This window comes from Heteronotia binoei, chromosome 5 (genome assembly GCF_032191835.1).
Source record: "Heteronotia binoei isolate CCM8104 ecotype False Entrance Well chromosome 5, APGP_CSIRO_Hbin_v1, whole genome shotgun sequence".
NCBI classification, from domain to species: domain Eukaryota; kingdom Metazoa; phylum Chordata; class Lepidosauria; order Squamata; family Gekkonidae; genus Heteronotia; species Heteronotia binoei.
Genome location: NC_083227.1, coordinates 85446398 through 85462823, shown reverse-complemented (window position 1 = coordinate 85462823; position 16426 = coordinate 85446398). Strand labels below are relative to the sequence as shown.

At 40.1% G+C, this 16426-nt stretch overlaps 1 protein-coding gene across 1 annotated transcript in view; it reads right to left on the bottom strand.

Annotated features, from left to right (window-relative positions):
* Nucleotides 1–16426, bottom strand: part of DNAH12 (dynein axonemal heavy chain 12) — a 194923-nt gene that overhangs the window by 147962 nt on the left and 30535 nt on the right. Inside the window, exons 13-25 of the mRNA XM_060239731.1 lie at nt 15926–16051; nt 15363–15497; nt 13158–13351; nt 12005–12248; nt 10924–11109; nt 10636–10836; nt 8250–8444; nt 6736–6857; nt 6331–6613; nt 3841–3960; nt 2921–3077; nt 2451–2623; nt 1746–1898 (exon numbers count right to left, since the gene is read on the bottom strand). Coding sequence (XP_060095714.1) covers nt 1746–1898; nt 2451–2623; nt 2921–3077; nt 3841–3960; nt 6331–6613; nt 6736–6857; nt 8250–8444; nt 10636–10836; nt 10924–11109; nt 12005–12248; nt 13158–13351; nt 15363–15497; nt 15926–16051 — 2289 coding nt within the window. The remainder of the gene's footprint in view (nt 1–1745; nt 1899–2450; nt 2624–2920; nt 3078–3840; nt 3961–6330; nt 6614–6735; nt 6858–8249; nt 8445–10635; nt 10837–10923; nt 11110–12004; nt 12249–13157; nt 13352–15362; nt 15498–15925; nt 16052–16426) is intronic.

Sequence of the window (16426 nt, the reverse complement as noted above, 5' to 3'; positions counted from 1 at the left end):
CTTTATAGTCTTGTTACAAGAGCATACTCATCCCATGGGAGGCTTTGCCTGAAGTGAGAGCCAAGGCATTGATACCATTATATGATTTCAAAAAGTGCAGGATTTCCCCACGAGCATCCCCCAGCCTTCAAAGGTTTCACTTTTACAACACAGGTCACAGGTCATAAAGAACTCAGTCCCTTATCTCTCAGAAGCAAAAGCTATTCACTGCCAGATGGTACAGGACAGGCCCCCACATTCTCACACATTCAATGACAACTCCACAGTGGGGAGGCCAAATAACCTCCACAAGACCAATACATAGGCACAACATTCTACAGCAAGATAAACACTAAACACACACACACAGACACACGGGTGGAGACAGAACAAGGATCCTGACATATATTAGAGGAAGCATGAAATTGGGATGTTTCCACGTATGAGTCTTCCAAATCTTAGGCTATGCACAAGCAGTTATTTACTGATACTATGGCGTACACCTTGATCCAGCACTGGTAGCTTTATACATTAACGTAAGGGAGGGGTGGAGAAGAACCTTTACACTCTTTCCCCATACATTTAGTGTGATTCCTGTGAGCACCTACTGCATATTCTGCAAGGTACCTGCCTGTGGAATGATCAGGATTTAAACTAATGCAGTTATACTTTAAAGCGCAAATACCAGATGACCTGCCAGTGATTTGACATAATTTCTGTACTCAGTGTACTTGTATGAAACCAGGGACCATGGCGGAATGCAAAAAATGACAATGTATAGCCTAAGCAATGAGGCTATACAAAGCCTTCTTCAGTTCTCAGAGAGTAGCTATTGCTTGTGTTAAGCCTTAAGCATCTGAATTTCAGCTCTACAGTTTTGGTTTTTAAAAGATGATTTTTAATGTGCACATAGCAGGGCCACGGCCACTCCACTTCATCAACGGAGAATTTGCTGCAAGAGATTTGTCTGACATTGAAGTGAATGGTAACCTTTCTGTTCTCACACAGGTTTGTGTAAGTGTCAGAGGTTCATAGAAGTTTGGAATACAGTGCTGAATTTTCTTTTTGTAGCCTATTTCTCCTGAAGAGAATTTTTTCTCCCCTTATAATTAGGAATAACACATGACGTTATATCATCAGTCTTATCCATTACAATGGCTGGACTGAAATACTTCAAGACATTTTAACAGCACCATCTACTATAGTTTAAGATTTAGGATGGATGCTCTTATGTACTACCTAGTGATCATTGATATTCTTATCTGATTCTTAAATAAAATAAATACCACCAGAATAGACATTTCTAGTCCTAAAGTTCCTGCTCTGCCTGGTATTATTTATATAAAAGGGCATCCTTAATTTACTGGAGTCAAATATTAAAATTAACATAGCAGATGTTAGCACATCTTTCTAGCAGATGTGACATGTCAGTGGAAACTGGATTAAATTAGCAATTTAAAACAAAATTACACCTTTCTAAATCCATTGACTTCAGCGAGCTTAAAAGGATGTAACTGTTCAGGATTGCACCATTACTCCTTCAAAAACTACAATGTATGCTCTGTGCTCTGCAAGCAATCCAATTTACATAATTGAGACTACTGAAAAGTGAACTGTACAATTGAAAAGTGAACTGTACAGTTTGATTAACAAACGTATCAGCATACTTTATCTATGGTCAAACTGGAGATACTACTAGAAATGAAAAACAGTATAAACATTTTGAACTAGGAAACCACACTATTTTATAATTTGGGCCACTTTACCTTCCCCATGGCTAGGTAATCAAGGCCGTCAGAACAGTTGAAGACTACACACTGCACAGCAAGAGCTTTAGCCAAGTCTTTGGTGGTCTCCGTTTTACCTGTGCCTGCTGGGCCCTCTGGAGCTCCACCAAGATTTAAATAAAATGCTCCAATCTAAGAACAAAAGCAGTTTAAAAATATTTATAAATATAAATGCAGCCAAAATGTTTAGATAGAAACAAAACTGCATTCAGTAAATGGCACAGATAAACTACTGCACAAACGTCCACTCTTATTTAATTACACATGATCCAACATACTTTCTCTTAATGTTAACATCTTCCACAAAATCCTTCATCTTTTTTCTTGTTTCTTCTCTCTCTCTCACACTCATACATACATAACTTATGAGTCGTACCTCTCCTTTCCATTTCTATGCTCCAGGTAGCTAAGAAGAATTTGTATTGTGCAATAAGATTACTACATATCAAAATTATACAATAACATATGAAAACTATCCCTTAAAACTACAGACCCAAGCCAGTGAATGTCATTCACGCTTAAGTCTTGGTGAAGTTAGTGAATTTGAACAAGATTAGTTTTTCGGATCAAGTATTTTGCAAATCACATTAAGAGCTCTATACGTTGATATTCTAAATGCCTGAGGAGATCCTACATTATTTGAATTTTGGATGTTCTAATAAGAAATTTTATATAAATCCATACCAAAGTACGGTAACATCGGTCTGTGAGAGGAGTAATGACGAGACGAGGAGAGTTGCCAAGATATTCATAGGCATATTTTACATTGCAGTTGATGACGCGCACCCGCGCGTTCTCATACTCCCAGTAATATCGCAGCTGAGCAAGCCACTGAAAATCTGTTTCATGCAAGACACCTGGTAATAGGAAAAAATGTCTTAGGCTTCAATCTCAAAGTACCCTGTCAGTCTAACATGAAGGAAAAACAGGATGCTTTGAAAGTGTGGCTCTGTTCCATTTTGCTGTTACTGTTAAAGTACTTACTTAGTGGGTTTAAATAAATTAAACTAATAATATTTTAATAAGAAGAGGATTTAAAAGAAGCAATTTTAAAGAAAAACAGATAAACATCACATAAAGCATTGAATTATATAAATCTAATTTACATAATGACAGAAAATCATGAAGAAATGATATTTTTTAAATTTACATACCACTTTCAATCATTTCCATGACAACATCTCTAGCATGTACATCAATAGTAACCAAAGCACCTAATGTAGTTCTTGTTTGCTTAGACAACTTTCCTCTTACCAGCTCTACAATGTCATTTAACTGAAGCTGAAGGGCATTGTAATAATTCTTTAAGCCCTGCAAAATGAAAATAGGTTCCAAAAGTGATCTGTCCATATTGACATTAATCTTTTCACAAACTTCTTAAAATGCATGGAGTATTATCGTACTTTACAATAAGTATGTCCTGACCACACATATTTCTCTTGCATTCAAAGTTTCCCATTCTTTGAGGTAGAAGGATCAGTTTCCCCACCAAAAGTAAACTGAAAATTTTACAAACACCAAAGGACGCCCCTGTGCATGTGTGTCTCTCTGTGTGAGAGTGAGAGACAGAGAATACAGAGCACTGTACTTGGAATTTACGAGGCTTCCAGTATTTATAAGGTATTTGGCACTGGCCTACTAATGCTGCCTACCTGATATAAGCAACAGCAGCTAGAACCAAGAAAGAACCATCTTTAGTGAGAAATTTCAGTATATAATTGTAACATTTAGCATTTGCCCACAGCAGGACACTCATTTTTCCTCCTACACCCTACTGCACACTTCACTAAAAATATCACCTGATTCTAGATCCTTCAGTACTTGATTATTAACTGCTCCTCCAAATATGTTTAACTGTTACACTTACACTTAATTTTTATTTTGACAAAAAGGAAGGAAATTAATATAATTTACTGTAGAAATGTATATCCCACTTTAGCAGTTCAAAGCAGTTAACATTAATATGAAAATAAGAAAAGCATACAAGAATTTTAATATGATTAAATAAGAAGTAAACAACCATACAGATACTATCAACAATACAGAAACAATATTACAGATACAATCATCATACCTGTGGACCACTAGCTATGGCTTCATGTACTTCACTTGTCCAGAACATTTGTGAGACACAGAGAACTACTTGGCCAGGCCATTCTCTCACCCAGTCTTTTCTTTCTCTTTCTGGATATGCCTATGAAAGTTAATGAATGATACTATCATTGTACAAATTAATCACTCAGAACAATATATTCAGTTCTTAAAATGATTTAACTGGGCAATCAATCCATTGTGATCATAATATTTAAAGTGGCATCACATTTCTATGGATTCAAAATTAAACTGGACCATTTTAAAAAAAACACTTCTGCCATTTTAGCCACAAAGCAGTGTCCAGTTTAAAACTAGTGTATTGTCAAAGTCCCAGTACTACATAGAGCTGTTCTATCCAATATTCTATTTCTGAAGGTAACCTTTCCTCATACAGAAGTATCCTGGGGGCCTACTCAACAATGATGTCTAATGTAACTCCCAAGTCGAAAGTGGATATAGGTAAGAGGTCTTCAGAGAGTGCATATCCTAGTGGCTATAAATCATAAGCACTATTAGTCATGAAGTGTCAACAACCTGAAAATCAGAAAACACTAAACACAGCTCCCACAAGAACGAACAAATGACATATCTTAAGACTTGCAGGGTGATGGTCAGGAGCAAACACCAGAGCAGATATCAGATGGCACTATTGCTTATGTTCCAGTGGCTCCCAGGTCCAGCTAGTCTAGGATTTTGCTGGCAAAGGGCTGCAAATGGAGGAGCATGTCAAGAGTAGGGGAGGCATTTAAAACACAGCAGTACTAGGTTTAGGAAGCTCTTCTAACTAGAATGTCTATTTAAATGTATGCTGACACTTCTAAGATCGAGACAAATTGTGAATGACTAGCCATGGGTACCCTTGCAGTGTTTATAACATAAAACTTAAAACATACAGCATCAGTTATACATAAAAAGCATAACTCTATTCGACACAGTCAATAAACTATAATTTACATTTGGGTATCTTACAGTCCTGGGTAAAAAAGTATATTTTAGAGACACATAGTCTAGAACCTTTTTGACTCCAGGGACCAGCCCCAGGGCCGGCCGGCCCACCATGGCCCCAGGGCCAGCAGGGTGGGGGCACCAAATTTGGCCTTGCTCCCCCCGATACAGCGAAGCCTCACTGTCCTGCCCCCCCACGCCTCCTCCTTAACAGGGTCGCCCAGCCTCACTGCCCCCCCCACGTGGCCCCTGGGTGGGGGAAGGAAGTGGGAAGGAGGCAAGGGCAGCACAGCTTTTTAGCAACCGCTGATCACTGCTGCTGCGGTTTTGCGTGGTTTCTCTGCTGATCAGGTGATCGAGGGGGGGGTTGGGCCTTTACAGAGCCCAGAAGGTGCTTCACAGCCCCTTTCCCAACCTTAATATTGTAAAAATGGAGGGAGGAGGAGAAGGCACCGCGGTGGGGGGCAGGAGGCGCTGCGGGTGGGGGGCAGCGAGGCTGCATGGGGCCGCGGGGGGCAGTGAGGCTAGGCAGCTCGGTTAAGGACAGGCCGTGGCCCGGGGGTTGAGGACCCTTGGTCTAGAAGGCTGACAAGTTTATAGTAGACTTCTTTAAGAAGTTTTGAATGTAATCTGGATTTTGTTGATTTTTATTTGTTAACTAGAAGAACATACAATGCAATCCTAAACAGATTTACAAACTTCTTAAGCCCACTGACTTCAATTGACAGAAGGGTGTAACTCTACTTAGGACTGGTAATTTCTTATCACCTCAATTTTACATAGCTCTTCAGAAGCCTTAATAAAAATTGTGATTTCTGTCATGGGTATCTCTGTCAACTTCTGCAATAAAGACGATTGCAAAAAATTAATTTAGCTCCCCTGTAGTACCTTCCTTTAACAAACCTTTCATACAGGTATCACCTGAAATTAAGAACACGCAACTGCAAGTTGTACAGCAAAAGATTAATATCCAGCAGTTGTTTCTTGCAGATGAATGCAAAAATTTCAGAAATATTTTGTTCTTTTGTTTTTCTAAAAATAACCGAAATCCTTGTTATGCCCAAACAAACATAAATACTCTTAAGAGTTTTAAATATTTAGACCATGAACTATGTAATGCCATGTAAAACTCATTTGTTTTATTTTTCTTTCCAGGTTTTTGTTACATTCTGGCCACAGTAACCAGTTTTTACCTGCTTAAATGTCAAATAAGACAAGGGAAACCACAGGGCCATAAACACTAGAAGAAAATAGCATGAAATTATATAGGCAGGTCTGTATAATAATAATAATAATAATAATATCAATGTTCTCTCTAAGCTGCAGAGTCTTGTGAGCAAAAATTCTACTTTGTGAACTACAGGCATTAAAGTTGTGAGCTACTCTGGGGTCATTCTTCCTATGCTAAGACAAAAATGTGTGAGCTGGAGGCTAAAAATCTGTGAGCTGGCTCACGCTAACTCAACTTAGAGGGAACACTGGTCTGTATTTGTATCTTGCAAGAGCCATCCTAATAAAAACATACCAGCCTTGATCTTGTAATGACATCATGAATACTCCTCAGCATGATATCCTCTACTTGTATCAGCCATTTTTCCACAGCCCCTCGTGCTTCAGAAGTTGAAATAGTTGAAATCAGCTCCACACGTTCACCTTCAGTGCTGTACATTGCCTTGATATCCAGATTGGAAAGAAATTCCAGTTTAGCAATCCCTTCAAAACATTTTTTCAAATGAGGCTGGACTCTGAGAGGGTCTTTAGTCTCTGATAGGATCTCCAACATTTCATCATTGGATAAGAAGAAAAAGCTACAAAGAAATTCAAAGAAATGGTAAGCCTACCAAGTTCCTGCGTTCCCTTGCACATATTTTTTGTCAAATATACAAATATTGCATATTCTAGCTTGATCATGAGCACTACATAGGCATACCGGGGAAAGAACAGACGTTTCTTCTCAAGATAAGCATTCAGCCCTTTCATTATTTTGTCCAGAAGTTCATTACAGTTCTGAAGCTTTTCTAGCAAGCCTGTCAACGAGGTAGCAGCAAGAACCTATATAAACGAGGTATGATCAGTATGCATACCAGGCATAGCACAGAATAGAGATTTCAATGCCCAAAACATCAGTAAAAGGTATCAAAAATACCAAAAGCTGCTTCAGAACAGCAAATGAGTATATATCAGAAAGGAGCCACAAGCACCCCTGGTTTCTGGTACATGCATTCATTGAATTCACATGGCAGAAAGGGCACATTATAGTTTCCCTACAAATTTATAAAAGGAATACTGGTCCTGTAAGAAATTACTGGGAATCCTCTTTATGTTCCATGACTCCTGCTAAGCTAAGTGGCTATTTGGAATAAGACCTTTTCCTTGGGGTACCAAATCATAGAGCTTCCTTCCAAATCAAACTTACCTGTTAGAGTATAGGCACCAACTCTAACAGGTTCTTTTTCAAAAAGATTTATGAATGTTTTGACAGTCTATAAAAGAATTACTATTAGTATTTAAGTATGTTTAGCCTGGAGAGGAGATGACTGAGAGGTGATATGATCACCATCTTCAAGTACTTGAAGGGCTGTCATATAGAGGATGGTGCAGAATTGTTTTTGTTGCCTCAGAAGGTCAGACCAGAACCAATGGGTTGAAATTAAATCAAAACAGAGTTTGGCTAAACATCAGAAAGAACTTCCTGGCAGAATAGTACCTCAGTGGAACAGGTTTCCTCAGGAGATGGTGGGCTCTCCTTTGGAGGATCACCATCTGACAGCAGTGCTGATTCTGTGAATTAGGCAGATCATGAGAAGGAGGGCAGGAAGGGCTGCATCAGTGCTTAGTTCTCATGGCCCTTTCTTACATACCCAGGGAAATGCTGATTGACACTTTGGGGTCAGTCAGCAATTTTTCTCCAGGCCAGTTTGGCAAGGGATCCTGGAGGGTTTTGCCATCTTCTGGGCACGGAGCAGGGGTCACTGGAGACGTGCGTGTGTGGGGGAGATATTTGTGAGGTTCCTGAATTGCACAGGGGGCTGGATTAGATGACCCTGGAAGTTCCTTTCAACTCTATGAGTCTATGAAGCTACACTGGATCCAGTTGCTTTGCTTGAGCTAAATAAGAAGTTTTGCTTCATTAGAATGAGCCATGTGGGTCTAGTAACCATGCCAGTCAAGAGGCTGCAGAGGGGAAGGGGACAACATTGTCCTTTTTGTCTCTTCCATCAGTGATTTTACTCCATTCCCCCTCTTCCTGAGGCCTTCTGACCAGCATGGCTATTAGTCCATTTGGATCCTGCAACCCTGGGAATAAACCTTTCAGAGTGCAAAAAGGGCTGCCAGGAGGGGAATGCGGAAAAGATCTGCAATCCTTGCATCTGAAAACTGTAGGATTCAACCCTATGTATTTGCCTCACCTCCTAACTACTGACCTCATCAATATTATTTTACCTTGGGGTCTTTGACACAGTATCTCATGATGTCTTTCCAATATCGGTCCACAGTCTGGAACTGACGCCCCTCCTCAGGCATCTGTTGCATAATATCCTCTGAAGAAAAGATGGGTTCTAAGTAAAGCCACTGAGCCTGCACTTTCAACCACTCATCAATAGTTTCTTGAATTCTAATCAAGCGATCTTCCCACTCCTTAAAAATACAAAGAAGTACTTGGCATAGGGTATCTCAACTAAAAAGCGGGTAAAGCAAGGAACAGAAAATAAAGAACTTTAGCTTGAATTCAGTGGTTATTTCTGCTGACTGAAGGGTTTTTGGACAGTGGAGCTGTACCTCCTCCTCCCTCCTACACTCCAAAACAAGACCTGAAATGCTGCTTTTGAGGGACAAGAGATTCCACCCAAGAACACCAAAGGAAGACAGAAGTCAGAATGGGAGAAGGGAATTGGTGAATATACCCACCCTTCTGTTTACAGAAATCTGCTGGATCCAGTTTGGTGTAGTGGTTAAATGCATGGACTGTTATCTAGGAGAACTGGGTTTGATTCCCCACTCCTCCACATACACCTGCTGATGTAACCTGGGTCAGCCACAAGTTCTTCAAGGCTGTTCTGCTCAAGAGCAGTTCTGGGAGAACTCTCTCAGCCCCACCTACTTCGAAGAGTGTCTGTTGTGGGGAGGGGAAGGGAAAGGAGATTTGTAAATCACTCTGAGACTCCTTTGGCTAGCGAAGGGTAGGGTATAAATCCTTTTCTTCTTCTCTTTTTACATTACCAAAACTGATAACAGAAACAGGAGGGAGATCAAAATATTCATTTAACTTTGTTATCCCACCCTTCCTTCAAGGAATTCAGGATGCCACACATGGTTCACTGCTCTCCTCATTTGATCTCCACAATGCTGTGAAAGTAGACTGACAGAGACTGTAACTGGTGCAAGGTGGGCATCATGGCCAGGTAGGAATTCGAACCTTCGTGAGCAGTGATTCATGAAATATCATACCCTACCACAAATGTTGTTAGTCATTAAGGTACTACTGGACTCTTACTCTTTTCTAAGTCTTCTCAGTCCTAGTTGCTTTCTACACAGGGAAGGGCTTGTGGTTTCCCTGTGGCAACTCAGACTACATACACAGTGCAGCAGCAATGAGGCTTTTATGTAGCAGATTTTCCCACATTTTCCTTGCACCAGTGTTCAATGGGGTTATTCCTCCTACACCACCAAAGTTGTTTTGTTTTAAATCAAGCACTGACATATCATTGTACTGCAAAGTAACAACCAGGTTCTCTGAATTCCCTGTTCTGGCAGCAGCAGCTGACCTTCAGTCACACAATGAAGCTCCTTGAGCTATAGTGGCAGCTAATTCCAAAGCAACATTTAAAAAAATCTATACTCAGAAGCTCTACTGGAAAAAGCCCCATCTGACTTTGCCCAGTTAAAAAAAACACTTGGCAGGCATCAGGAAATGTGTAGGTAGGCACCATGGCGCCTCAAAACACCATGTTTGGGATCTGAAAGGTCAAATAAACTGTTCTCCTTTACACCTTGCACCTTGTATGGCTGAGATCAGTGTTAGTATGTTCTTTTGATACAGACCTTTACTTCCAAGAAAGTATGGTAGCTTTTGTCCAGTGTAAGTGTCTAAGGATCTAGAATTTTCCATGTGGATGGGATATATATTTGAAAATATACACATGTATATAAAAATAAGTGTCACACGTATGAAAATCCATTCTTTTCGGATCCTCAAAGTTGCATCCCCTTCGGGTATTTGCAGTTTTTAAAAACTTTATTGCGGATCATTTTCACAAGACTGAACCTGAGCTTCTTCATACAGAGCATATACTCCACCACCAGGTCATAGCCTTCTCTAGTAATTTCAAGACTGACAAGATTCAACACAGAGAATTCCTGACTCTACAGTGCAATCCGATGAAAAGTTATAACTTTCAAAGTTCTTTGAAATAAACAGACTTCAATGTCCAGCTCTTAAACAGTAGAAAACAAGAAGAGTCCAGTAGCAAATTAAAGACTAACAAGATTTGTGGCAGGGTATGAGCTTTCGTGAGTCACTACTTCTTCAGATACCTGAAGAAGTGAGCAGTGACTCACACAACCTCACACTGTGCCACAGATGTTAGTCTTTAAGGTGCTACTAGACTTTTGCTCTTTTCTGCTGCTACAGAAAAACTAAAGCAGCCATGCATCTTGATCCAGCCCTTAAATGAAGTTTCTTTTTTAAAAAAAAAAAACCATAGTATCATTTACTCATCTTAGGATATGCAATAAAATCTAATGACAAAACAACAACCAACAAATTAAACAAACAATATATGAATATAGCCTGAATGAAAGAGATGGATAAACTAATATTTACAAATACCTTCATTGGTCTTTCAAACGGTTTGATGAAAGGCGATCCCCTCATTGTTTGCGTTTTTACAATCTGGTCATCCAGAATAGTCTGAATCTCATCAACTGCAGATAGAATACTAACTCCAGTCTCACGATATAAGCTTGTTTGAAAGGAAATAGTATCCCATGTCTCCATCATCAAGTGCATTGCTTTCTCTAGTGAGAATTCCTAGAGCACAGTGCAAATAAATTATTTTATTACCTCTGAATTAATTTGGATTATATGAAACTGGTATGTAAGAGTTAATCCTCATACCTTGCTTGCTCCCATACTTATGGTTTCAAATTGCTCTAGGTAAGGTGTCAAGTTCTGCTTTAGAACTTTTCTTAATGTTGTTCCAGAATCTGGCGTTAAATCGTATCCAACAATATCGGACATCTGTAGCCAGTGACGAGCCCTTATGCCTGGGTTACAGAGGATAGTGACCAGAGGGATATGTTCCTGGAACACAGAAAATGTATTTTAAGATAAATTTCACTGCTGTAAAAGTGTTCTGAAAATTGTAATATTTAAAAATTACTTTATGCTGTGCAGCAACTCCATGAACAACCTCCAGAAACAGGGCCAGTTCGCCCACTAGGCAAACTAGGCAGTTGCCTAGGGTGCTGGGAGGTGGCAAATTGGGCTCTCCCCCCCCTCTGGTGCCCCAGGCAAGCGCTTAGTTTGCCTTCCTCCCCCCACTGCGGCCGCTAACCCCCTCTGGCTTGCCCCCACTCCGGCCACCATGCCCCCCCCCGCTCTCTGCATGCTCTCTCCCCCCTGCTCCCCACAACTAAAACTAAGGCCTGCTGGCTCCTCGCAGCCTGCACCTGCGCATTTTGTTAAGAGTCTCTTAACAAAACACGCAGGTGCGGGCTGCGAGGAGCCGGCAGGCCTTAGTTTTAGTCACAGGGAGCGGGGAGAAGGGGAAGCGAGTGAGCAGAGCGCTGCAGCGTTGGTGGGGTCACAGGGTGCATCGGTGAGCCGGAGGTGGCTAGCAGCGAGCTGGAGGGGGCGGGGGCAGGCTGGAGGGGGCTAGTGGCGGCCGCAGCAGGGAGGGAGGCAACTGGGAAAGGAAGGGGAGGGAGGAGGCGGGGGGGTGCCGCACCTTGGCGGGGCACCGGGGGGGGGGGGGTTGGCAGGAAAGCACCTGCCTAGGACGCCAGGCACCTATGGGCCAGTGCTGTCCAGGAAGATCTATAGGATATTGCAAAGCAGCCTTATTCAAAAGTGTTCACATGCAACTCAGTTTTCAAAAACTACTGAACATTCTACAGTGTTTTCCAAATTACTTTTGAATGTGTAAATCACAAATGTGAGAACTGTAATGGGGCTATTTTTAGAAATATCCATTTACCTTGAAATCCTTAATCTGCTCCATTACTGCAGCACACATTATAGTGGTTGGATTATCTTTCTTTTCTTCCTCTACCTTTTCATCTACTAGTTGTCTGCGTTGCATTGACTTTTTTTTTTCTAATTCAGCTTTTTTTAGCTTCTGTTGAAAAAACCTTAGTGTCTTGTAAATTTCTCGAAAAAATTCATCTACTTCACTTTCCATACTTTCCCCGTTGAGGTCTAAAAAAGCACCATCCATCCACCTAAGAAAAAGGAAAGCAAAAATGTTAATCTTGCACAGCCATATGGATGACAACTATAAAACTTTACATCAAAACATTTTTAGTGAATTTCATTTTAGAACTTCAAAAATTGTGCTAAATGAATGTTATGCCTAGAGCTGTTTTAATAGCCTTGGATTGATTGTAGTGGCTTGTTTTAATGGCTTGGGCTTTACTTACTGTAATTTAATGGTCTTGTTTTATTGTTTATGGGAGGGACGGTGGCTCAGTGGTAGAGCATCTGCTTGGGAAGCAGAAGGTCCCAGGTTCAATCCCTGGCATCTCCAAAAAAGGGTCCAGCCAAATAGGTGTGAAAAACATCAGCTTGAGACCATGGAGAGCCGCTGCCAGTCTGAGAAGACAATACTGACTTTGATGGACCTAACGTCTGATTCAGTATAAGGCAGCTTCATATGTTCATATGTTCAAAAATTGGGAGGGACGGTGGCTCAGTGGTAGAGCATCTGCTTGGGAAGCAGAAGGTCCCAGGTTCAATCCCTGGCATCTCCAGAAAAGGGTCCAGGCGAATAGATGTGACTCTGGAGAGCCGCTGCCAGTCTGAGAAGACAATACTGACTTTGATGGACCAAAAGTCTGATTCAGTATAAGGCAGCTTCATATGTTCATATTGTTGTAAACTGTCTCAAACCGATCTCTGGAGAGATAGCATATACGTTTTATAAAATATACTAATATCTTAATATAATACAAAAAATCTAAAAGGTAAATAATAAATTTATATTACTGCCTCATAAACAAAGCATGCACATTTATTGTCAAACACAACGGTGTAAGAATTCAAATAAAGTTATGGCCACAGATTTTTCTTCAACAAATAAAAGTCCTTTCACTATTTTAATAATGATTTTATTACAATATCTATTTCATTACCGTTTTTCACTCCGCTGCCATTTCAGTATAAAAACAAAAAGTTTCTGGTATGGCTCAATGTTAACTTTTAAAGTCTCCAAATCTGGATACTCTGTCTGTTCCCATTGGAAGAGCCCCTCTTCTTTATTAATAAAGGCAACCATTTCATCGGCTTCTTGTATGCGTTTCTGCAGAGCTCGCATTTCAGTTACATACTGAAAACATACACAGGAATATGTCTTGAGAAACAGTGACACAATTCAGTTAAGAACATATCATTCCATAGCCCCACAAGACAGTAAATCATTCATTCTTTAAAATAAGAAGTGCTGCTTTAGAAATAAAGCATACAACTACATGTTTTCCATAATCCACTAAAAGATACATTTTCATGTTTATTCAGAAACGGAAAACTCAATAGAATTTGGAGAAATCACTGGACTAATTTTTCTAATTTAATGCAATCATCTTTCCAAGAATATTTAATAACCAATGTGTCATAAAGACTATGGTCTAATATGCAAAATAATTTATAACATGTAACTATTTTGGCAACTTCATAAGCATTTATTTTTTTATCTTCTTGCTTATTACTATTATAATAGATTGTTGCACTTGTTGATATTTCAAAGTTTTTTTGAGATCTGATCTGATGTTAAATGTGAGTTGGAGGAAACCCCAACCCAACTTTCATTTAGCATGTTACCCAGAACTCATGATAAAAATAGCATGTGTGTGGAAGGGGCAAATCACCTCCTCAGAGTGGGGTGGCTGCAGGAGGGGCTTCATTATTCCCTTCCTCTGGTTAGCAGAGAAGAGTTGTGGGGGTGGGCTGTTTGTTTCACTGCTGGTTCTAGGTGTCGGTTCAGGAGCAATGTGAAACAAGCAGTCAAACAACAACCTGCCCCTGCAATCCATTTCTGCTAGCAAAAGTGTGTTGGGTGGAAGAGAAGGAATTATTATTTTATTATATATGCTTTGCTAGTCACCACAGTGATCCTTGACGGGGACAGAAAGGTAGGATACAAATTTTGTAATAACATAAAAGAAATAAATGAAGCCTCTCCTGTTGCAATGCTGCCCTCAAGAAAAGATTTACCCCTTCCCCCACTGTTTTTAAGGTGTGTCCCGGGGTCATATATTAAACACAAGTTGAGTTTCCCTCACAGGGACATTACAGGAAGTGTAACATGACTCCATCCAAGGAACTGGTTCCAGTGAGCTGTAAGTGATTCCTCTCCTTTCCCCTGCCCTCACTGCAGCCCCCTGCCTGGCATGTCTATTAGTACATACAGGTCCTTCAATAAGCAACTTCTCCCAAGGCAGAAGGACTGCTGTGAGGAGAGAAATAGTGCAAGGATCCACACCTGCCACTGTCTTCTACTGATGGACTGGTCCAGTGAAAGATCTAGCATAAACAGCACTATTTATTTTCAAGATATATCCCAGGAAATAAAACCTGTGCAAATTCACTCTAAATGAACCACTTATTTCCCAACCCTCTAATAAATCTTGAATAATCTGAATATTATTTATGAATGTTGTCTCAAATATTATTTGTTAACTTTGTTGGAAACTGAATGCTTTGCCTCTCCAAACACTAGCACAGAGCAATCAGGAGCATAGATACTGCACTGAAAGGAATTTGCAAAGACATTGACCAAAGGTTAAACATGCATCATCCCTGGTCATATAGTATCCACAAAGTCCAGCTGTCACTTGTACACAGAAGTTTCCACACAAGCGAGGGCTTCACCACTCATTTGCAATTTTAGGGAGAGGACAGCACATCACACAGAGTGAGGGTCTCAAATATTACAATGGGGAGCTACATGTTTGGCAGACTGAGAACTAAATACAGGATTTCACCCCCCCCCCCATATTAATCATAAAGGTAAACCATTGCTTTCCTGAAAAAAGAAAATCTTGCTTTTCATATGTACTATCTGATCTCCTTCTGATGAATTTTTCCTCTTACTACAAAACTTTTCTGACACTATCTAAATAATGTGTCTGAAGAAGTGTGCATGCACTTGAAAGCTTAAACCATGAATAAAATTTTGTTGGTCTTAAAGGTGCCACTGGACTCAAGAAAAGATAGTAATATGATAGTGAGATGGTGAACTTATCAAGTTATCAGTTTTACAAAACAGATACAAATCTTCACCATTTAATTTTTTGTCCTCTGCCAAACATGCTAAGCTCTTTACCCGTTGTAACACAGACCTGTTGCATGCGGTCCAAATCCGAGTATTCTGTGAATTCCTGCATACGACGTGTCTGCTTTTCTATTTCCAGTATCAGTTTCTCACGTTTGGCCAGTAACTCACTTTCACCTTTACGTTTCGACATTTCAATAATCTATAACACAAAATATATATTTATTAAAAGAAAGTTACTGAAAGGCATCTATGGGGTGCCAGCTCTGGGCTGGGAAATTCCTGGAGATTTAGGGGTGGAGTTCGGGGAGCAAAGGGAGCTCAGCAGGGGTATGGTACCATAGCATTCACCCTTGCTGTTGTCATATTCTCTAGGAGAAATGACATCTGTAGTCTGTACATCAGATGAAATTCTGGGAGAGCTCCAGGACCCATTGGATGGCAAAACTACTTCCACGGGGATCAAACTTCGTGACATCATCATCTCACAAGAGCTGCCTTCCAATAAATCAGACCAAATATACTGCACACAACATTGGCTAACATGTTAAAGGTGACCCAATCAGGCTTCAAAACTAGTTCAGTTGGGTCTCAAAATACTGTAGTATATAAAACAAAGTATTTATTTACATCATCATTTTCATCAAAGATGGGATTAATGTTTACAGGCCACAACAGGACCGTTGCATTGAGTGTCAAGTCATCTTGATCAAACAGATAAACATCTAGCAGGTAATTCATTCGCTGCTTGCATTCCTATAAAAGAAATGAAATAGTTTCAATTCTCAAACAAATAGAAATTAAAAACAGAAATCCCAATTTCTTAGGGACTGAATGGATGCTATTCTTTCCTAGTTCTGTGACTAGAGAAAGGGAAGAGTCAAATCTCAGGACTAATTGTGTGCTCCTTCTTTATCAGAAACTGATTAGACAATACTTTAAATGTACATGAGATAGGGGAAATCCCAATCCAGGGTCCATTTAATTAGTCCCCTGGGATTTATCTTAAAAAATTTTGGGGTGGGGAGGAGGATCATCTTCCCAACACAGTATAGCAGCAAAAAGGGCTTCAGCATTCCCTCCCTTCTACCCAAGGAGAAACTAAGCATATTGTGAATTTGCTACTGATAT